The sequence below is a fragment of the Scomber japonicus genome, chromosome 3 (assembly GCF_027409825.1).
Source record: "Scomber japonicus isolate fScoJap1 chromosome 3, fScoJap1.pri, whole genome shotgun sequence".
Taxonomy (NCBI): Eukaryota; Metazoa; Chordata; class Actinopteri; order Scombriformes; family Scombridae; genus Scomber; species Scomber japonicus.
In genome coordinates, this window is record NC_070580.1 from 9,605,721 (window position 1) to 9,628,840 (window position 23,120).

The 23,120-nt window shown below is 38.1% G+C and overlaps 3 protein-coding genes across 3 annotated transcripts; 2 read left to right on the forward strand and 1 right to left on the reverse strand.

Moving 5' to 3' along the window:
- Positions 1–1,092: 1,092 nt before the first annotated feature.
- LOC128356270 (interferon-induced GTP-binding protein Mx-like) lies at positions 1,093–6,777 on the forward strand. Its single transcript, XM_053316760.1, has 12 exons — positions 1,093–1,279; positions 2,274–2,411; positions 2,536–2,690; positions 2,964–3,102; positions 3,217–3,415; positions 3,501–3,579; positions 4,374–4,496; positions 4,604–4,739; positions 4,905–5,063; positions 5,149–5,225; positions 5,710–5,943; positions 6,435–6,777. Exons 1-12 carry the CDS (start codon positions 1,093–1,095, stop codon positions 6,699–6,701), a joined length of 1,893 nt encoding a protein of 630 aa, XP_053172735.1. The 3' UTR covers positions 6,702–6,777.
- A 2,695-nt stretch (positions 6,778–9,472) lies between these two features.
- LOC128356272 (interferon-induced GTP-binding protein Mx-like) lies at positions 9,473–14,743 on the forward strand. The gene is made up of 12 exons (XM_053316761.1): positions 9,473–9,662; positions 10,485–10,622; positions 10,736–10,890; positions 11,299–11,437; positions 11,517–11,715; positions 11,806–11,884; positions 11,976–12,098; positions 12,241–12,382; positions 12,478–12,636; positions 12,749–12,825; positions 12,913–13,149; positions 14,519–14,743. The coding sequence occupies exons 1-12, from the start codon at positions 9,476–9,478 to the stop codon at positions 14,741–14,743; spliced, it is 1,860 nt and encodes a 619-aa protein (XP_053172736.1). The 5' UTR covers positions 9,473–9,475.
- A 3,295-nt stretch (positions 14,744–18,038) lies between these two features.
- Positions 18,039–22,676, reverse strand: LOC128356167 (interferon-induced GTP-binding protein Mx-like). The gene is made up of 12 exons (XM_053316629.1): positions 22,483–22,676; positions 20,971–21,108; positions 20,693–20,847; positions 20,208–20,346; positions 19,930–20,128; positions 19,752–19,830; positions 19,541–19,663; positions 19,255–19,396; positions 19,001–19,159; positions 18,767–18,843; positions 18,393–18,647; positions 18,039–18,263 (listed from the first exon to the last, which is right to left on the reverse strand). The coding sequence occupies exons 1-12, from the start codon at positions 22,667–22,669 to the stop codon at positions 18,039–18,041; spliced, it is 1,878 nt and encodes a 625-aa protein (XP_053172604.1). The 5' UTR covers positions 22,670–22,676.
- Positions 22,677–23,120: the final 444 nt, after the last annotated feature.

A 23,120-nucleotide genomic window follows, 5' to 3' on the forward strand; every position in this document is an offset into this window, starting at 1 on the left:
TAATTCACCTTTTCCTCATACTGTAGATCAGTTTTTGTTTTAATCTTACTGCATCAGGACACTTGTTTGAATGTTTAGCTGTTTAATGTATCAGGTACAACCTTACAGTGGACCATTTGGTGTCTGACCTTCTGGGAAAAAAGTGATCCAGGCCATCAAGATCAAAATCCATTACTTAAAAACACATCAGCATATGAGGCAATAACTTATTAAGACTGATAAAATTATTTACTGGCTTTTTACTGTTGGCTTTTTCCAAAGAAAGTGACCTGTGACCCTCTATTTAGGTTTATAACTGCAAACTTTCTAGGAAATGAGCCCTTTGATTACTTTATTATGGTTAATTATCACCAGCCAAAATAGATTTTCCACCTGACAGCACTATTCTATTAACAGATCTTTGTGAGATTTTTATTAACATGAATAAAAGTTACAACTTGAACACCATTTATAAAGGATGGCTTAACTGTTAGAAAGCGGTTGCAATATGGTTTTGTGTTTGTTTTACCTAATATTATCTTAAGATCTCTGTGACGTATTTGAGCCACTGTAAGTGTTTAACAACCACAAAGTTACAAATACTATCTGAACTCATTATTCACAAAAATGATCAGGTAGAATATAAAATAATCATTTTGTATATACCTTTCATAAAAGAAATGCAGTTCAAAGTGCTTTACATAAAACAATTTTTAAAAAAAGAACAAATGAGAAAAAGAAAAGCTAGTTAAAGGCTGTTGCTGTGAACTTTCAAATAAAGCAGCCTGAGACGAGTTCAATGTCCTTGAATGCAGTTTTAACAAAGAAGTCATTCATAAGCGCAACGCCTCGTCAGTGACTGCCATCCCTAAATACCTGTCACTCATTTGTCACATAGAGCACTGAAACTTTGGCATCACCCCCCTCCCCTCCCTCCCCCAAACACAAGGCAAATGAAACACAAGGAAACGAAACTTGTATAAAGTTTTACGTTTACGTTTCCTGCTTTCGTTGCAGTCCATGCCCATTCTCATACTGCTTATCTGCAGCAGTGGAGTGAAATTGGATTTTGGTCATTTTTAATTTCCTTTTTACAGGTTTCAAGTCACCATCATGAACTCTCTGAACCAACAGTATGAGGAGAAGGTGCGTCCCTGCATTGATCTCATTGACCGTCTTCGTTCTCTGGGTGTAGACCAGGACCTGGGGTTACCTGCTATCGCTGTTATTGGAGACCAAAGCTCGGGGAAGAGCTCTGTGTTAGAGGCGCTGTCAGGGGTGGATTTGCCTAAAGGAAGTGGTAAGACCTACTTTTGCCTTTCAGTATCAACGTTCATATATTTCCATGAATTCATAAATGGACACATTAAAGTGCCGACAGGTGATCTACTTTTCTAATCTGGCGCTTTAATAATAATCATCATCATTTACTGCAGGACTGATTTACTAGTGACTGTATCAATTAAGGAATTATATTTACAACTTATTATTAAAACACAAAGGCATGTTGAATGTTTCAGTAGAATAAAGTAAAACATCAGTAATAGTACAGCTTTAAGTATTACCACTCAATCACATCATTTTTTCAAAGAGCCTTTTTAACAGGCTGCAAAATGCTGAGAATATAGGGTTAAATGTTTCACACATTCTGATAGGTCAGTAGGTCTGCATATAATAAGTCATTAATAAAATAATTAAAGCCTGAGGATATAAATATCACAATGATGTTAATAAATTGACTTTCATGTGGATGCACTGCTAGCCTCTCTTTCTTCCTGTTTGTGTAATAGCAACTAGAATTTCACTGTATGACTTCCCATGCTGAAATAACTACTTGATAATGGTTGTGTGCATCTGAAGTTGGCAAGCTTCCAAGTTAAGCCTGTGTGAGCATTTTTTATAAGCATTACGTGGACACACACTTATAGTTTTACAACAAGCTGCTCCACTGTCATATTATTTGGTTTTGTGACCAACCTGCATTATGATAGTTACTTCTTAACTAGTTTTGTGATACCAAACAATTGGAGATCTTTGCTCATTAAAGTCTGAGGAAGTCTTAATGTACAGTAGTTGCTTGAATAACAATGAGAACAGGTGAATGTTAGGATAGCAAATGTGATATTTAAAAAACACGTTTACTTGATTTTTGACTGCAAAAGTGATGACTAAATGTGATTTCAATTGGACTTCAATAATTATTTGAAATTATTTGTACTGTCTGAGATATGTTGCTGTGCAGCAAGAATACTAGTTTCACTTTGTCTCATCATTCACTCTCCCATAACTCAAAGGCATTGTGACAAGATGTCCTCTTGAACTGAAGATGAAGAAAAAGAAAGAGGGAGAGAAGTGGTGTGGAAAGATACGCTACAGGGGCCATGAGGAAGAAATAAAATGCCCTGCTGATGTGGACAAAAAGATTAGAGAAGGTACAGTCTACAGCATTCTTAAATGCCCTTACCAATTAAACCAAGGTTAAAGTTTTAATTTGCTTTTCAGTGATTAGCTTGCCCATCTTTTGTAATCATCATATATTGTGCTCTCTCTATCCAGCTCAAAATACAATGGCCGGTAGCGGGGCGGGAATCAGTAATGCCCTCATCAGTCTGGAGATCGCCTCTCCTGATGTTCCAGACCTGACTCTCATTGACCTGCCTGGCATCACCAGAGTGGCTGTAGAGGGACAACCAGAGGACATTGGAGATCGGGTATATTGGTTTATGTCTACTTTGATCCAGAGTAAAATATCTTCACCTTTCTTTCTTAAGATGATTCGTAAATGTATTACACCACTAATGGTGAGATGATTTCACATTCATCCTCTGGTCTGTAATGCCTATTAAAACTCACAAGGCTTTATTTTAGGTCTTGTTATAATGTAGTTGATTATTTGATTAAAACAGCCCAAAACACATTGCTTATTTGATAGTTGCACAGTTTATAATCATATAATTTTATATAATATGATTTAAAAATTTCAGATAAAGTTAATGATCCAGACGTACATCAAAAGACAAGAGACCATCAGCTTGGTGGTTGTTCCATGCAACGTGGACATAGCAACCACAGAGGCCTTGAAGATGGCACAGCAAGTGGATCCTGATGGAGAGAGGACTTTGGGTAAATATGTTGGATTTCTTTTTTTTTTTTAAGCCACCAGGCTGTTAAGTAGCTCAACGCCTTACTGTCCTTTTGTGGCTTTAATAGAACTTCTCTAATTCATCTGTCTCTCAGGTATCTTGACCAAACCTGATCTGGTGGACAAAGGCACAGAAGACACAGTGGTTAACACTGTTCATAATCTGGTCATCCACCTGAAGAAGGGATACATGGTTGTCAAGTGCAGAGGTCAGAGGGAAATCAAACAGAAGGTGTCTCTTACTGAAGCAATAAAAAGAGAGAATGCCTTCTTCAATGATAATGTGCATTTCAAGTAAGTTCATTCTTTTCCGTGATCATGTAAACAATGTTTTGCACATTAACAGGTTGTGTAACTTTCTATTTCATTCTGAACTCAGAACCCTCTACGATGAAGGCTTTGCCACTGTCCCTAAACTGGCTGAGAAACTCACCCTGGAGCTGGTGCATCATATCCAGGTGAATACATTATGCAAGAACTGTTAAAGACTGTGTAAAGTGAATTCAGACATTTTCTTCTAAACACATTAAAAAAAAAAGAAAAAAAGGTGTAAAAAGCATTTCAACCATTTAGATTTAAATTGTGGAGCTAGGCTTCACAAACTGTGTTTTAAGATTTCTGTGTTCAGGATTTAGTGGGCGGTTCTGAAAATCACCGCCACGTTACGTAACGCGGCGGTGATTGGCATAAACCCGCCCCTGCTACTGTAGAGGTATAAATACATTCAGCGCACACTACTACTACTACAGTCTACAGTTAGCCAGTTAGCTGAGTTAGCTGCTGAGCTAGCAGCCGAGTTAGCCGCCAAGCTAGCAGCCGAGCTAGCCGCCGACTTAGCCGCCGAGCTAGCAGCTGAGTTAGGGTTAGGGTTAGGATTAGGGTTAGCAGCAGAAAGCTCTTAGACCTAGCGTCCATGTTTCTGGACTTTGATTGACAGGTGACACTTGGTAGGGGGTGGGATTTCAGCGAACTTTTTACACAACTTTGAAGCCTAATTTCATATATTTGGCGATTTTTTTAATCATTCAAATTTGGCAGGGTAGTTAACAACACACTTTTCTGTGGTATATCAAACTCAGAACACATATTTATTCTTACTTTACACAGACTTTAAGCCGATTATGTGTTGGGGCGTCAAATCTTCAGACTTGTCCCCAGCTTTGGAGCTTCACCTTAACGATTCACTACAAATTACCTGGCTGACATTAAGTGTTAATATTTTGAGACTGTGATTGTGTGATGTGATTTGTAGAAATCTCTGCCTCGACTGGGAGAACAGATAAAGGAGAAACTAAAACACACTCATGCACAACTGGAGAAATATGGGGACGGACCTCCATCTGATGCAGCTGAGAGATTCACTTTCCTCATTGATGTGAGTTTATCAGTAACATACAAACACTGTATTTTCTAACCCAAATGACACCTCATTTAAAAGGATATGCAGTACATTTATTGTCATGTCTTTTATCTGTTATGTAGAGAGTGACAGCGTTTACACATGACGCTATCAACCTCACCACAGGGGAGGAGCTCAAATTCGGAGCCAATATCTTCTCCATACTCAGAAAAGAGTTTACCAGTTGGAAAGATACAATAGACAACTCTGGAGTAACATGTATGTATTTGGTTCATTTGCTATCATACTCCAAAACTGTAACATAATATACCTTGAAACTTGTTCCTCATTGCTCTACTGACCTCTGCTCTACTGACCTCTGCTAACCAAGCATGAACCTACTTTATATTTACTTTTACTTTCACAAATCCATTCATATTGCAGTCAACTGGAACATTGAGAGAGAGGTAGCTCAGTATGAACGAAAGTACCGTGGTAGAGAACTGCCAGGATTCATCAACTACAAGACCTTTGAGGGCATGATCCAGCAGCACATCAAACAACTTGAAGAACCTGCTGTCCAGAAACTCAAGCAAGTGGCAGGTATGTCTTATCATGATGCCATATCATGATGCCATCTCAATACAGTTTTTTTTATTTGACCATGTATTTTTTCCATGTGTTTTAGAACTTGTGAAGAAAGAGCTGTTTAACCTGGCACAGTGCAGCTTTGTTGGGTTTCCTAACCTCATCACAATTGCTAAGGTATCATCTTTACTATTAACTGCCTCTGTATACAATGTTATGGATCCCAAGAGTGGCCATGAAAAAAGAAAATCATAAAATTGTGCTCAATTCAATAATTAATGCAATTGGATTGCTTAATTAGGGCTCTCGATTTATCTATGTTGCCTCTTCCTATGTTGTAGAGGGCACCAAATGCCCTCTAGGGCAAAACGATACAGAAGAGTCTTTTTTTATGTGCTGATGCATGTCGAAGAAAGAGTGGGTTTAGTTTTGATTATTAGGATTATTAGGAAATAAAACCGTAGTAAATCCAAGCAATCCATAGAAAAGGTGTATGCAGGATGAGAGAATGGTCAATTCTGTTAAATCAAAAGCACTAAATTGGGAGCATGCAACATTATATTTAACACACAAATGATTGAATCAAGTGCACAAAATATGAAATGATAATTACTGTTATTTTTTTTCTCTTGTGCTCCTGACACATTCCTATGTGCTTTAGTTGAAAATTGAAGCCATCGTAAATGAGAGGGAGATTGAAGCAGAGTACATGCTGAGGACTCAGTTTGAAATGGAGTTGATCGTCTACACTCAGGACAGCACGTACAGCAAGAAGTTGGGGAAACGGAAGCGAGAAGAAGCCGAACAGGAGAAATCGTTTGGCCGCCCTCACAGCAGTAATGAAAATGGGGCCACCTTGAAAGAGATGATGAAACACTTTAAATCCTATTACCAGGTAAATGTAATTCTACATGTTGCACTTTTCATAAATCATACACATTTTCATTAATTACTGTAATTTGTGGCTGTGATTGTTTATGATGACTCATGGGAAGAACCCTCAGAAGGAAACACTAAAAAAAATACTTATCAGTTAATTGATTCAGAAACAGTGAAATAGTGAATAGATCATAAGGATTTAATAGTACACTTACGAACAATTACTTTAGTTTTAACTATAGTTTATCAGTGATATTTTATTCATGTCTACATTATGCATTGTTGGTCTTGATGACAGGAAAATATAGTTTTTTTTATTTATGAATCAAGAGAAAGTTTGTCAAATAGTTAGTAAAATGTTTCCTGCTGTGCTGTATGTTAAAGGTGATAGTAAGCCAGGCAAACCTCATTTGTACATTGCATTGGACAAATGTGTATGCCAGTCTTTATTTTAAAATGTCACCCAAAAAATGTAGAACTATATCTTTCTCCTCCCACAAATCACAGATTGCTGGTCAACGTCTAGCTGATCAGATCCCACTGGTGATTCGCTACCAGATGTTGCAGAAGTCTGCTGCACAGCTGCAGAGGGCGATGATGCAGATGCTGCAGGACAAGGAGAAAACCGAGACCCTGCTTCTAGAGGACTTCGGCATACAAACCACGAGAAGCAACCATCAGGGTCGCATTCATCGGCTCTCTAAGGCACGCATTTTGCTGACTGAGTTTAGTATGAACATATACAACTTCAACACAACTCCAGTGCAGACTTAAACTTAGATTTGTAATTAACGAAGTTGCTGAGCTGCTTAGCCCGTTTAAATGTACTAATGAAGAATCCTTTATTCCTCTTTCATGCATATTATTAGTCATTTATTTTAGAGATTTAATATCCATGTTTTCTGACACTTTTCTTTCAAAATGTTCATGTTCCAAGAATTGTATTCAATATTCTCTGTCTGCCATTTGTTGTTACTTCTAGACACATATACAGTTCAAGTCCATACAAGGTCCAAAAATGGAAGAACAGCTGAGCATATTTGTTACAGTGCTAGGTTTTTTCTAACTTAAAATACTTCATGTTAAAGGTTTTTGTTGTTTATGTGTGTTTGTTTGGGTGTCTTCTTGTTTTTTGCAGTTATTGAGTGTTACTTTTGGTTATGTTAAAAATATACAAAGGATGCCTCTAAAACAATCTGTGATGAGCATGTATGATCAGCTGAGCATATCATTATCAAATTGAGCTCCACAGGCATTTTTATTAGTCATTAGTTTATGATTTATTTGGTGTGCTGATTGAGTTTCAGTGGTGGTTGGTGGTTGGTTATTGCGTCATTCCTACTGTATGTTTAGACTTTGTGTAACTTTGTGTGAAGTTAATCTATCTTTCTTGGATTATTATTTATCTGAATTAGGAATTGTGATGTCCAGGTTAATATTTGTTTTGTCCATTTTCAACTATTAGACTCAATTAGATCATTCCATAGTGATGGCTTACTGGGATAATCCAGTGGAACTGAGCCATAATTACTGAAGAATTAGTGTATATTTCGCTTGAATTAATACTAATATCTCCTAAAGATAATCTGGCTCCAGGAATTTCAATGGCTTGTCTATTAGGATAGATGAGTAAATGCAGGGGCTCCAGTTTATGATAATGCTGAAAAGGGATTATTATTCTGTACGTACGTTTTTTGAAACACCACCCCCGTCCATCCCAACAGAAAGCTATATAACAGTGTGTTCAATGTATGTCATCAATCTGAGGAGAGAAATTCATGTGGATTCAGTAGCTTCACTGGTTTTCTTAACCTTGAGAAAGCCACCTTAGGTGAGTCTGATATTGACATTTAGGCTCTCAAAATTTGGTTTGCATCACTGTTTGTTCAGGTTGACATTAAACTTATTTTCTAGGTATCTAAGCCTTTACAAAAGAAAAGTAGTCGAGTATAGAGTCAATGATGAAGATGAATCTGATAACACCCATGAAAAGATCAATGGTAGCAGTGAGCCAGAGCAAGAAAAAGGAGGAAGACAATTTGGTCATGATATAATAAAAGCAAAAAAGAAAGAAAAAGGGGTGAGAGATAGGACTGGAAAAGGTTTTATCTTCTCCCTTCTCCTTTTTGAACATATCATTCCTTTTTAAATTTCTTTCCTTGCATTATTTGTTACTGTGAGATTGCTGATGATTTTGTTTGTTTTGGGTTTTTTTTTTACATTTATATGTTTTATCTTGTTGCTTCTTGCTGATATATTTTATTTTGTTTTCATTCACATGTTTGAAATAAAAATAAAAATAAAGTCCTGAAAAAGTCTGTGATTAGTGATTTGGTCTGGGAATGAGATGAATGTTGTGACACACCAAATAATGAATATTAAAAGTTGTAAGAATTAAAAACAGATGTGCAGTAGTAGTAGTAGTAGTAGTCATTTCTTACAGTTTATACTCCTGCTTTCGATTTATTGGTGTTATTACAGTGGACATGACTTCAAATGACCACTGAGATTTCCAATTACTCTCATTCATAAAGATCTGTCATATGTTCTGTGTGTGGATTAATTGCACTGGTGTCCACCTTCATTTTTGCAGGGTTATATTATTTGTGCATGGTAATGTGATGCAGTGCAGACTTTTTTAATGAAACTGCAATGGAAAAATACAATATGTATGCCTAAATACAGTGTTATACCTATTCTGATACTACTTGTGAAGCTTAGCGACTATGTGTTTGCATGCTCATGTCCATAGTTTTATATCTCTTCCCTCTGTCATACTGAACCTTCGCCCAGTTCACTCATAATTTCCTGGTTGTCATTTCCCAGGGCGTCAATTAAGACATCAGCTGTTCACATCACCTGATCACATTTAACCAATAGCACACTGACACACCTTTATTATCAGCCTCATATTTAAATGTTTTATTTCTCTCTCTGCTTTAGTGCCTTCCTGGTGCTGTTTTGTGTGACTCATACCTGATCACTGCCCAGTCTTCACAGATGCATCAGTGCATACCTTCATCAACCTCATCAGTCTCAGCAGAAGTCATTCATAGAGTCCAAGCACCAAAGACTTTTGAAAATACCTAATCATTAACATCATCTGCATAATAAACATCTCTTTTTGCTTCATTTGCTAGTCTCCCCTCATTGAAATACCTTGGTGATGTTGTATGCATATAATGTTGTAATTATTTCTGTATTTATTTAGTTTCAGCTCATTAAACCCTCCATATATTCACGTTTCAAGTGAATGTTAATCAAACAGGTGTATTACATTTGTTTTCTGATATTGTAGTGTAAAAAACAGAAAAACAAAAGTCATATAATACTTTTAAATATTTGTAACATATCATGATGTAACATTAATCATTTTCCCGTAGTAGGTGAGGAGGTGTGGCATCAGTTCCATAGGTGTTTCCAAGTTTACCCTGCATCAGATGCGCGTTAGGGACTGAACTCATCAGTGCGAACTGTCATATTACTGGCAGTTACTTTTTAAAGACCATTAAATTTTTAGATTTACAGCAAACAAATAAATCACCATCATGAACTCTCTGAACCAACAGTATGAGGAGAAGGTGCGTCCCTGCATTGACCTCATTGACTCTCTTCGTTCTCTGGGTGTAGAGAAGGACTTGGCACTGCCCGCTATCGCGGTGATTGGAGACCAAAGTTCGGGGAAGAGCTCCGTGTTAGAGGCGCTGTCAGGGGTGGCTCTACCAAGAGGAAGTGGTAAGTTTGCCACTGTGTTACCCACTTCTATCTATCTATCTATCTATCTATCTATCTATCTATCTATCTATCTATGTAATTTCTCAATTATTAGAATAGCATGTCATTGTCAAAAAGGAGAAGGTGATCCTGTAAGACTGGTTTTACAACAGATGGTGTTGGCTATTGGGCACTGTGCCCTTGTAGGCTACAAGCCAGCAAAAATGCCACAAGGCAGTGTTGTATTACTGTCATGAACTGGCTCACATTTCAGACAAAGAAGGAAAGAAAACACACAAAAGATGTCAAGTCAACAAATGAAACAATTATTAAATATATAAAATTTAATTATTTACAGAAACCAATGAATCAAGTGTGACAAAGTCAGGAAACTCAGTGATCGTGTAGATGGATGAGTCTAAAATAATGCAGTAAGTTTGGATGTTAAAAGACATGACCAATCAAGTAAAACCAAAACCAGGATATTGTGGGCATGTCCCCCAAACAACTTTTATATTATATCTTGCTTTGGACATACTCATTTTCTGACAGTGACTATAATTCACTATAACTCAAGCCTTGTGTCATATTTCTGTAGAGCCCGACAAAAGTCATTGACCCTAACTCTAACCCTTTCTGCTTGAGGCACTTGCCCAGATTGCCAATATGGTAGCCTGCACATGAATAGAAACATGTGTTATGTATACTATATAGATATAGTTATAGATATATATATGTATAACATTACTTATTCATTATGTTGAACTGTAACTATTGATATTCTAATTGTAAAACTTTTGATTTCACTTTGAGTTTTTTGTCATTGACTCATCTTTAATTCAGGCATTGTGACAAGATGTCCTCTCGAACTGAAGATGAAAAGAATGAAAGAGGGGGAGGAGTGGTTTGGAAAGATAAGCTACCAAGATCATGAGGAAGAGATAGAAGACCCTGAAGATGTGGAGAAAAAGATTCGCGAAGGTATTAAAGACCACATTCTGAAATATCACAAATAAAAATTTGGTTGAACGAATTTTATTTAAGTTCAACCCTTCCATTATTTGTGACCATCATTCATCATATCCCATCAACAGCTCAGGATGAAATGGCCGGAGTTGGAGTTGGGATCAGTGATGACCTCATCAGTCTGGAGATCGCCTCTCCTGATGTTCCAGACCTGACCCTCATTGACCTGCCCGGCATCACCAGAGTGGCTGTGAAGGGACAACCAGAGAACATTGGAGATCAGGTGTGCTTGTTCATTGTCCCTTTTACTCTCAATGATCCCCAAAACACATCAGAAAGTTGTTCCAATGAAAAGTTTAGACAGTGAGGTCTGTGGATTTTCCAGATTAACAAGGACACTCTTTGTGGAATGACACTTTACTGGTAAGTTTTTAAATTGTAATGTATATAGAACTGAGATCACCAACCATTAACATTCATTGTCTGGGGTACCAGCAGGAATTTAGGAAACAGGTATCTCAAACCCAGGGCTGTGTTCTGGACACAATATCTCCTTTCCTTTAGCCCATTAGCACAATTACAGACTTTAAGTTTTGTAATTCACTCATCATGTGAACAGAAAAGACTCAGTCTTGAAAGTCATTTGACAGATGTGCAACTTACTTCACACAACATGAATGGATACTTTCAGATAAAGAGACTGATCCAGAAGTTCATCACAAAACAAGAGACCATCAGCTTGGTGGTTGTTCCATGCAACGTGGACATAGCAACCACAGAGGCTTTGAAGATGGCACAGCAAGTGGATCCTGATGGAGAGAGGACTTTGGGTAAGTAGAACTGATTTTGGCCACTTGGCTGTCACAATAAGTTACTCAACTCTTAGGAAGTGTACTCTTTCTCCCTCAGGTATCTTGACCAAACCTGATCTGGTGGACAAAGGCACAGAAGAGACAGTGATTGGTATTGCCCATAATGAGATCATCCACCTGAAGAAGGGCTACATGATCGTCAAGTGCAGAGGTCAGAAGGAGATCACAGAGAAGGTGTCTCTTACTGAAGCAATAGAAAGAGAGAAAGCTTACTTCAAAGATCACGTGTATTTCCAGTAAGTTCATTCTCTGTTGGTATTTATACAAATATTTCTGTGTTAAATGTTTGGCAGTTTTTTGGCAGCAGCTTTTCATTTATTCTGTAGCACTCTTTACAATGATGGTCTTGCCACTGTTCCGAAACTGGCTGAGAAACTCACCCTGGAGCTGGTGCATCATATTGAGGTGATTTTTTTTTAATCTACGCAGTTTACGGTGTAAATTATAACTGGAAACCTTGAAGTGTTAAAAGTTTTGACCCCTGTGTGGTTTGCAGAGGTCTCTGCCTCGACTGGGAGAGCAGATAGAAGAGAAACTAGAACAGACTCAGACAGAGCTGGAGAAATATGGCACTGGACCTCCATCTGACGCAGCCGACAGACTTGCCTTCCTTATTGATGTGAGTTCCCTCACTTTACCTTACATTTACCTGGCAAAAGACAAATGCTCACCACAAATATATATTAGTTCATACAAAAGTAATTTTAAAGAAACAACAAAACACCTGTAAACAACTGTTTTTGTTTTCTAATGGGCTCCAGAAAGTGTCAGCTTTCAATCAGGATGCCCTCAGTCTGACTACAGGTGAGGAACTCAAGTGTGGAGAAAGGATCAATGTCTTTTCTACACTCAGAAGAGAGTTTGGGAAATGGAACAACCACCTAGAGCACTCAGGAGCAAAATGTGAGTGCTTTGATGTATCTGGTCTACAGCTGTCCATTAACAATGGATTATTCTCACAGCAGCAAGACCCTGTAATTTACATTTGTGTGTTGTAGTTAATGACAGAATTGAGACAGAGGTGGAAGAATATGAAGAGACATACCGTGGAAGAGAACTGCCAGGCTTCATCAACTACAAGACCTTTGAGCTCATGGTCAAACAGCAGATTAAACAGCTGGAAGAACCAGCTATCAAGAAACTCAAAGATATAGGAGGTATGTGATGGAATAAATTACAGATTTACCCAATTTTCTGCTGATAGTGTAGATTCATGTACATAGTTGGAGACCAAGCATCTGTATCTTGTTGTGTTCCCATTTCCTCCAGATGTTGTTAGAAAAGCATTCTTAAACCTGGCCCAAAGTAATTTCACTGGATTTCCCAACCTTCTGAAAACAGCCAAGGTAGCCATCTTCAATGAAATTTATATTGAGTTGTTTGATAAACTTTGTCCCCACAACATTGAGACTGACCAGAATTTTATTTTGTAGGCAAAGATCGAAGCCATTAAGCAAGAAAAGGAGTCCATAGCAGAGTCCACACTGAGAACTCAGTTCAAGATGGAGCTGATCGTTTACTCTCAGGACAGGACCTACAGCACCAGTTTGACTGCGGAGAAGAGGAGAGAAGAGGAGGAGGAAGAAGAGGAAGAGTATAATGCAATCCAAATCTTTGATTACCATGCCACACTGCAGCAGCTAAAGTTGCATCTTAAATCTTATTACAAAGTAAGTCCTTTTTTAAAGGTAATGATTCGTTAAAAACAAAACAATTTTCATCAGCTGTAAATCAGTCTCTCTCCATATATATATATATTTTGTTGTGTCTGTGCCTGTTGGTAATTCCTGGGAATATTTATGCAAATTAGGTGCAGTGGAATTTTGATGCCTTCATTGCTTTCAATTTTGGTAGGAAATTGTGCCTGTGATAAAACCTTCAACCATGTCTTTTGGCACATACAGACCCAGGGCTTCAGCTGGCACACACAGATCTACTCATTTAATACACTGCAAATTGACATGACAGTTAAACATAATTTTCACAAAGATTCTTACAAACAATATCAATACTCATTTACATGATTGACCCAGAGTTCAGAAATGCATTATGCTGGATGATATTTAACAGCTGTAATCATCACACAGAGGCAGGAATGATACCTTTGTGTCTTCTTCAGTCTCTGATTTGAGAGAGGGACTGCATCATTGTATGTATGAATGACACCGCACAGCAGAGGTAATTTTATTCATTATTTAAATTTATGACCCCAGCAAACATTGAGACTCTGAATGACCGATATCAGAATGTCCCATCAAAACGTCTCGCTATGGTTCAAAAACAGTTCTGAAATTAATGTTGTGCTGACATCCTGGACGTTACCTGGTCATCAGTTGTGTTTCAGTAGCACTGAAATATGTTGTTACCATCAATGGGCCTAAACAGTGATTCTGCTGAAGTTTAGGTGTACAGTGTGAATTCTGCCGCTATACATCCTATACGTCTAGATTCATGCTCTGACATGTTCTACTCCCTAAAATGGTCCAATCAGTGTCATGTCTGACCCAGATGTATTTTACATCCTAACAATGTGTCACTTTCAGAATAATCCTGATATTAAAAGATACATAATCAATCAATACAAACATCAAGAATCATAGTTAATACAAGACATATGCATATTTTTTACAGAAACACACAGAGTCAACATTTGGCATGCAACTGTTTTTTATTAAGATAACAACAAAAAATCACTTAACTCTTTATCAACATGATTCTAATAGAACATATAAGACAACATGATGTGTTTCACAATGATACTTTGAGACATATTTGAAGTGTTTGTAAAGTCTTGTCATGGGGATCATTACAGTGAGTTTTCAGTAATTACATATTTCATTACATTCTTTTTAAATAAAACAACATTATACACACTATAGCAACATATGACCATGTGTTTCGTTTTACCACCTTGCCATGTTTTTGGTCATAAACAGTATGTAAGTAAGTATTGAACAAAATTTGATGAGATGATGACATTGAACAATTCTGTCACTTCCCATAACTTCTGTCTGACATTCTTCCTTTTCCCTCCTTCAGATTGCCAGCCAGCGCCTGGCTGACCAGATCCCACTTGTGATCCGGTACCAGATGTTGCAGGAGTCTGCTGCCCAGCTGCAGAGAGAGATGCTGCAGGTGCTTCAGGACAAGGAGAACATGGAGTTTTTGCTGAAGGAGGATTATGACATTGGCCACAAAAGGGCTGCTCTGCAGTGTCGCCTTGAGCGTCTCCAGAAGGCTCGTGCATACCTGGTGGAGTTCTAGCGGTCAAGGACCAATGGATATTATTGCCAATGCATTACAGTATAAGCAGCCTTCATAGGTTGGAGCTGGTCATGGTGAAGCTAAATGTGTAACCTGAGAATAAATGTGTCTGTAAAATCTTCACCTTTGAATGTAACTACAGCTGTTAAAAGGGCTATATGTGATGGGGTTATGTTACCCTGTTAAATGTAGGGAAACACCATAATAATAATAATGGAACTACAAGTAGTGTACTTAAAAAGTTCAGCAAGTAAAGTACTTGATTAGTGTACTTTACTTTCCATCCACATGATGCCAACCCCTCCTAGGGTCCACCATAACCACAGTACAGATAAAATCCTCAACCTAATGGTCCAGTAATGAAACAACAGCAACAAAACAAATCTATTCACAACTTAATTGTTAACTAGGACTTTGAAAATGAGTCTTCAATTTTAATTTGATCTTCAAAGATATTTGTGCCACAATAAATTACAGTGAAGGGGAAATAAAAAGGGAGCAAGACTTCTGGAATAACTGATTTAATATAATACTTAATTCTCAAATTCATTCTTATAATCCCAGACAGGTTGATGATCTACCTCTTCCTGTTTACAGACTGAAACATGGCCACTATTCCCTCAGATATCCTGGTGTACACACATGGAGAAAAAGTTGTTGTCTCATTTAACTCATGATATCTATTTTTTAAAATATAAATCTTTCTTTGGATTGGTTATTGCTTTTTGTTGTCTGCTGAATGGTGTACTATTCTTTGTTCCTTATTCCCATTTCATTTTCTAAATTTTGTCAAACTTAGTTTCATATTGAGGTCCGTTGTATAAGATAATCTTGACCTCTCCTGTCATATCCTTTTCATTTCTGATATCTGGATTTTATTATGTTTTTTTAGGCTATTCAAACAATGCAAATCAAGTCTTTTTAAATCACATGCAAGAAACTGATATTGTAAGTGGGGAAAAAGCTTCTCACATGAAACTCATGGAACTAAGGAGAAGATATTTTCCTCCTCAGCTATGTCTCCTCTCTTTTCCTCTTACCTGCAGGTGATCTCCATGACTTGCTCAGTGGGTGGACCTGCAATCCCTTTAAAGGGGAGAGCACAAGAGCTCTCGCCCCGTGCTGGGCTGGCCTATGGGCTTCCTCTTCTTTTGTTCTTTTTGGCCAGGCCTCCAGACTCTCAGTTTGGGTTAGGTTTGGGCATTTATAGCTTTGGTCAATTCTTGTATTGTCTTCAAGTAAATGAATTTGGCAATTGTGAGTTCAAGTTCTGTGTTTTATATGTCCATCATCAGTTGAGCCACTTGTACGTTTTGGTGGCCGTAACACTTCATAGATAGATAAATAGATACAGTATGTCTAAAAGTCTAGTAAGTAAAATATCAAAATATCTATGAACATGAACTAAAATGCTGCCTCCTGTTAGAATGTAGTGTTCTCTCTTTCGTTCCTCATCCTGACACAAGTTGTTACAGCACAGCCAAGAAATCCACTCAGAAATAACCACTTTACCAAATATCACCAAGCAGTAAAGACAGATTTAGTCAATGTCAAGATTAAGTGTTTAAAAAATAAAAGTTTTCCAGGGGACTGGAGTGAGATAGAATCAACAGTTGGAACAGAGGGTTTTTTTCTCCATCCCTTTTTAGAGACACTGCAGGTGTGCAGCATGATTTTCCCTCTGCTGGTGCTGACATGCATCACTGCAAAGGTTTCAAGGATCCACTGTTAGTTGACATTTAGGAACCTGACAAGCATCAGAGGTCAGCATCTGGACAAAAGGCAGAGATGTCACCTATTGAATCCCTGCAAGTCAGGGACAGAGCGACCAATGGCTTATACTGTTTATACCGCAATGAGAGCAGACATTGCTGTTTGCCTTCTATGACAAAAGCAGCTACTGCCATAATAATTGTTGGATCATCATTACTCGCCAGGAATGGTTGACGTTTTTTTGGCTTACTTGTTTGGTCAATTACTGGTTGATGAGCTCACTGAGTCTCTTCTGAGTCCAGACCTGTTGCTACTTTTTAAGCAGATATCTGTTACAGTGTGTGTAAGAACAGGAACTGCATTTGCCACGGTACAAACAGGCAGTAGTACTGTTGTTCTTTTTATATTTTGTTTGAGCTCTCCATGTTTCACCACTTCTCAAAATCCATGTTTGTATTGCATTTTCAATGTATGTTCCTTTAAATTTTTGTTTCGTTTCTTTATGTTTGCTATCTTTGCACCAATGTTATGGTATTGTATTTTGTAAGGCACCTTATTAATCTGGGTTTTAAGAATGCTATAGAAAAAAACATCATCATTATTATTATTATTATTTAAAAGTATTTTCACAGTGTTTGCTGATGCACTAACAGATATTTGAGCTGTTTCACCATGGCAAGAGCAATAAGTTCCCTTTTCTTGTCACGGGTGAGCAGTAGCTTTCTCTGGTTTTGCCATAACCTGAGCAGGAACAACAGTGGGGAGACACTTGCCAACTACGATCAAACTGGTTAGCAGCTTACTTGTTGATTTGCTTCTGCTCAGTCTTTTACTCAGTGCTGTGCTTCTTCACTTTCTCACTGAAAACAGCCACGTTGTTGTTTTGACAAGTCAGCAACTGTCGATTTCTCTCATCCTCTCCTACTTCTTGTTATTCAGAGAATAAATAGTAATGTTGACTTGATGAATACATGTATTTATTTGATGATCCAGAAAAGGAAACACAAAACAAAAACCGTTTCACTGTCCAGAAAGGTATACTTCATTATTCCCTTATGCTTCATCAAACATCTAGTGGCATAATGTGCAGTCCTGGGTGATTATCCAGGACAGTGATGCATTACAGCATATCAATGTGTCTCAAAATAATAATAAGACTTTGTTGCTTCTTCTGATGTTCAAAAAATGTCTTCAAAGTCTCAAAAATCACTCAAAAATCACCAGGAGTCTTCTGAGTTGAGTGCAGTAGAGTTTTATTGCCGGCAGCAAACCCAGAGATCACACACAGACAAGGATCTAAAATACAACAATGATCTAAAATACAATATTTAGGTGCCCTTTGTATACCTAAAAACTTGCTGATGTTTAAGAAAGTACTTTGATCTCCTCCCATGATTTTATACGCACCTACTAATTTTTGATGACATCCCCTAACATTTTTTTTGCACATTTCATCTAAGGCAAATCTGCCCATTTAACACAGGATACAATAAAAAACAATAGTATAGCAATCCTACAATCTATGATTGTACTGTTGGCAAAATAAAGAGCTACATTAAGTCATGCTATTAGGCATTGACCACTAGAATTGCATCAGGTATGAACGAGCCTTCTGGAGACGCTCCAAGCGACACTGCAAAGTAGCCCTTTTGCTGCCAATGTCATAATCCTCCTTCAGTAAGGACTCCATGTTCTCCTTGTCCTGAAGCACCTGCAGCATCTCTCTCTGCAGCTGGGCAGCAGACTCCTGCAACATCTGGTAGCGGATCACCAGTGGGATCTGGTCAGCCAGACGCTGGCTGGCAATCTGAAGGAAGAAAAAGGAAGAAATGTTTGATAGCTAGACAGCTAGATCAAAGACAATGACAAGTATTTTTAAAATGTCCTTACAGTTATTGTTTTTGTTCATAAATCCTCCCTCTAAATTATAACTTACTTTGTAATATGATTTAAGGTGCAACATCAGCTCCTGGAGTGTTGCATGATTATCCATGCAGTACACAAGACTCCGTTCTTGAAAATCATCTTCGTCTGACAAGTCTCTGTTTTCTTCCTCCTCTCGCTTTCTCTCACTCAAACTGGTGCTGTAGGTCCTGTCCTGAGAGTAAACCATCAGCTCCATCTTGAACTGAGTTCTCAGTGTGGACTCTGCAGTGGACTCCTTTTCTTGCTTAATAGCTTCGATCTTTGCCTACAAAATAAAATTCTGGTCAGTCTGAACGTTGTCAAACAATACAAACTTGATAAAGTGATGACAAATTCTATCAAATTATAGAAAATGTCAATACAAAACTAATTGAAGATGGCTACCTTGGTTGTTTTCAGAAGGTTGGGAAATCCAGTGAAGTTACTTTGGGCCAGGTGTATGAATTCTTTCCTAACAGCATCTGGAGAAAATGGGAACACAACAGGATACAGCAGCTGGATAGGTAACTAGGTAAATTAATTTGTGATAATTAGAGGTTAATCGGATATAGTATTCTAGGAAAAGGGAAATAACAAATAATAAAATTGGGTAAATATGTCATTTATTCCATCACATACCTCCAATATCTTTGAGTTTCTTGATAGCTGGTTCTTCCAGCTGTTTAATCTGCTGTTTGACCATGAGCTCAAAGGTCTTGTAGTTGATGAAGCCTGGCAGTTCTCTTCCACGGTATCGCTCTTCATATTCTTCCACCTCTCTCTCAATTCTGTCATTAACTACAACACACAAATGTAAATTACAGGGTCTTGCTGCTGTTAGAATAATCCAGTGTTAATGGACAGCTGTAGACCAGACAAACTGAGACACTCACACTTTTCTCCTGAGTGCTCTAGTTGGATGTTCCACTTCCCAAACTCTCTTCTGAGTGTAGAAAAGACATTGATCCTTTCTCCACACTTGAGTTCCTCACCTGTAGTCAGACTGAGGGCATCCTGATTGAAAGCTGACATTTTCTAGAGCCCATTAGAAAACAAAAACAGTTGTTTACAGGTGTTTTGTGTTTTCTTCATAAATACTTCAGGATAATCTAATTCATAAAGGTGGTGAGCATTTGTCTTTGTAGCCGAGTAAATGTTAGGTAAAGTGAGGGAACTCACATCAATAAGGAAGGCAAGTCTGTCGGCTGCATCAGATGGAGGTCCAGTGCCATATTTCTCCAGCTCTGTCTGAGTCTGTGCTAGTTTATCTTCTAGCTGCTCTTCCAGTCGAGGCAGAGACCTCTGCAAATCACACAGGGGTCAAAACTTTTAACACCTCAAGGGTTCCAGTTATAATTTACACCGTAAACTGCGTAGAAAAAAAAATCACCTCAATATGATGCACCAGCTCCAGGGTGAGTTTTTCAGCCAGTTTAGGAACAGTGGCAAGACCATCATTGTAAAGTGTGCTACAGAATAGATGAAAAGCTGCTGAGCACATGCTCCACAAACTGCCAAACATTTAACACATAAATATTTGTATAAATACCAACAGAGAATGAACTTACTGGAAATACACGTGATCTTTGAAGTAGGCTTCCTCTCTTTCTGTTGCTTCAGTAAGAGACACCTTCTCTGCGATCTCCTTCTGACCTCTGCACTTGACGATCATGTAGCCCTTCTTCAGGTGGATGATCTCATTATGGGCAATATCAATCACTGTCTCTTCTGTGCCTTTGTCCACCAGATCAGGCTTGGTCAAGATACCTGAGAGAGAAAGAGTACACTTCCTAAGAGTCGAGTAACTTATTGTGACAGCCAAGGGGCCAAAATCACTTCTACTTACCCAAAGTCCTCTCTCCATCAGGATCCACTTGCTGTGCCATCTTCAAAGCCTCTGTGGTTGCTATGTCCACGTTGCATGGAACAACCACCAAGCTGATGGTCTCTTGTTTTGTGATGAACTTCTGGATCAGTCTCTTTATCTGAAAGTATTAATTAATGTTGTGTGAAGTTAGAAATTGAACTTTCAAATGACTTTCAAGCTTGAGTCTTTTCTTTTCACATATTGAGTGAATATTACAGGCCATGCTAACGGGCTAATGGAAAGTTCAATATGATTCATGAGATTTTGTGTTGAGGCAATAACATAAGCCCTGGCTTTGAGCTACTGGTTTCTTAGTTTTCTGCTGGGAGAGCAAGGTATCTTTCCACAAAATATGTTCTTGTTTATCAAGACAAACAGGAACAGTTTTCTACCAAAGAAATTGTCCCTTCTGATGATGTGTTTTGGGGATCATTGAGAGTAAAAAGGACAATGAACAAGCACACCTGATCTCCAATGTTCTCTGGTTGTCCCTTTACAGCCACTCTGGTGATGCCGGGCAGGTCAATGAGGGTCAGGTCTGGAACATCAGGAGAGGCGATCTCCAGACTGATGAGGTCATCACTGATCCCAACTCCAACTCCGGCCATTTCATCCTGAGCTGTTGATGGGATATGATGAATGATGATCACAAATGATGGAAGTGCTGAACTTCCATCAATCTGCTACAATCTGCTACCTCAATACTTTTGTTTGTGACATTTAAGAATACAGTGTACCATACCTTTGCGAATCTTTTTCTCCACGTCTGCAGGGTCTTCTATCTCTTCCTCATGATCCTGGTAGCTTATCTTTCCATACCACTCCTCTCCCTCTTTCTTTCTCTTCATCTTTAGCTCGAGAGGGCATCTTGTCACAATGCCTGAATTAAGAATGAGGGTGGAAAAAAATCAAAAGTGAAATCCACTGTACTTGGTGAATTTATGAAAAGCAGTAAGACACATCAGATAACAGAAATCATCTTGATAAAAGTGGGATCAGTATTACATCTTCACATTATAGTCCAGGCACCATAAATATGGTAGAGAAACCTGACACCAATGTAGGTATCTTCTTGGCAAAATCCATGACCCAAACATATCCAGGAACATTTCTGTGTTGCGCCACATTTTCACTTAATTTAACTGACTGAGATATCATTGAGATTTTTGAAGAAAAAAAAACATAGTCTGCTATTTATTGATGTTAATAATTGCACCTGTGCTTTCTCTGCTTTAAAATGTCAAAATGATCACTGTGAAAAACATATTTTGGAAATTGAGTGGTGCTTACAGCACCAAAAACAATATCCAAGCCCCATTTACAGTGGACTTCATAAGGCCATGGTTACTTTTTGCTTGGCATTCTTGCTGGTCAGAAACATTTGATGTGGCCACCAAGTTGGTATGGTGACTCATCAACAGGCATCTGTTGTAAAAACAGGATGTGCAGGTTTTGAGATTTCCATTTCCCTATAGACTATAGATAAGTGCTTTTTCTGCTAATCTAGAAGGAAAATCGAGTTGCAAAGTGCAAAAAATCACGTACAAGGAAGTCACAAATTACTATACAATAATCATGGACTATACCATGGCCATGGATTTGGTGTCAATATTTTCTTATTTCTTGTTATCAGTTTTCCACCTGACAGTGGAGGTTTATTTGTCGGATTGTGTGTGAGGAACTTGGTTTTGCCTGGAGGGATTTTGGAATAGTAACAGTGTTTAACTGGCGGAATAATAAATAAAATCAATAAAAAAAACTCATCCTGTATGAGGAGTGTATGTGGCTGATACACAGTCCCAATTAGACACATCTGTCAGACAGAATGCTGCTTTCACCTCACGTTATTCATTTTTCACAATTGAGCAGTTGCTTAACCTTATCTAGACTCTGTATAACTAATTGAAATGTATAATTACATTATATAAAACATTATATTATAGATGGCCATAATCAAAGTGAAACTCTATAGGCCTACAGAAAGACAGGGCTGCTATAAGGTAGAGGTAGGCAGTGTGTCCCAGGTCTAACAAAATCACAATGATTCTTATTTTCAAAGTATTATGAAGTGATTAAAATATATTCTGCCCAGTACTACAAGTAGCTACTAGATTCCACTAAATTCTGCACACTGGCCCTTTAACAGCAATCAGCTACTGGTATTTGTTTTAAATGTCCTTTCTTTTTTTTAATCTTTGAAGCGTCTTCTTGTTGTATCCTAGACGTTTAATCACTATTAATAGATAGAACTTACCACTTCCTCTTGGCAGAGCCACCCCTGACAGCGCCTCTAACACAGAGCTCTTCCCTGAGCTTTGGTCTCCAATCACGGCAATAGCGGGCAGTGCCAAGTCCTTCTCTACACCCAGAGAACGAAGAGAGTCAATGAGGTCAATGCAGGGACGCACCTTCTCCTCATACTGTTGGTTCAGAGAGTTCATGATGGTGATTAATTGTCTTCTGTAAAGAAATATTGTTTTAAAAAGGAACTAAACTGTTCTAACTGATGACTTCTGTCCCTGACAAGTCTACAATTAGCAGATGCGACCTGCACTGTCAAGACTGTGAGCAGATGTGGCATCACATAAAACGAAACCTTATTTAAGTTTCCTTCCAGTTTTTAAGTTTTCCTTCATCTGAAGGAAAACTGAAGGAAAACTTAAAGTCTTAAGTTTTCCTTCATCTAAAAGAAAACTTAAAAACTGAAGGAAACTTAAATTAGGTTTCGTTTTATGTGATGCTATGGGTGACATAACCACGGGGAATGTTGTGATTGCCACACCTTACCAGGAGATAATGATTCCTTTAATATTGGCCTTTAAGAAAAAAGTTTGATTGATTTCACAAGCTTATATCTGCTCAGGTCGACAGTATCTATTGCACCTATGTTTT

Bases quoted from the DNA above. Each gene is read 5' to 3' on its own strand.
- LOC128356272 (XM_053316761.1), top strand. From the start codon at position 9,476: ATGAACTCTCTGAACCAACAGTATGAGGAGAAGGTGCGTCCCTGCATT. The intron at 11,716-11,805 runs GTAAGTTCATTC...TTTATTCTGTAG, and splicing joins AAAGATCACGTGTATTTCCA to CACTCTTTACAATGATGGTC. The intron at 13,150-14,518 runs GTAAGTCCTTTT...TCCCTCCTTCAG, and splicing joins ATCTTAAATCTTATTACAAA to ATTGCCAGCCAGCGCCTGGC.
- LOC128356270 (XM_053316760.1), top strand. From the start codon at position 1,093: ATGAACTCTCTGAACCAACAGTATGAGGAGAAGGTGCGTCCCTGCATT. The intron at 3,103-3,216 runs GTAAATATGTTG...TCTGTCTCTCAG, and splicing joins TGATGGAGAGAGGACTTTGG to GTATCTTGACCAAACCTGAT. The intron at 5,944-6,434 runs GTAAATGTAATT...CACAAATCACAG, and splicing joins ACTTTAAATCCTATTACCAG to ATTGCTGGTCAACGTCTAGC.
- LOC128356167 (XM_053316629.1), bottom strand. From the start codon at position 22,669: ATGAACTCTCTGAACCAACAGTATGAGGAGAAGGTGCGTCCCTGCATT. The intron at 21,109-22,482 runs GTAAGTTCTATC...TTCTTAATTCAG, and splicing joins GGCTCTGCCAAGAGGAAGTG to GCATTGTGACAAGATGCCCT. The intron at 18,844-19,000 runs GTATGTGATGGA...CATTTTCTCCAG, and splicing joins GAAACTCAAAGATATTGGAG to ATGCTGTTAGGAAAGAATTC.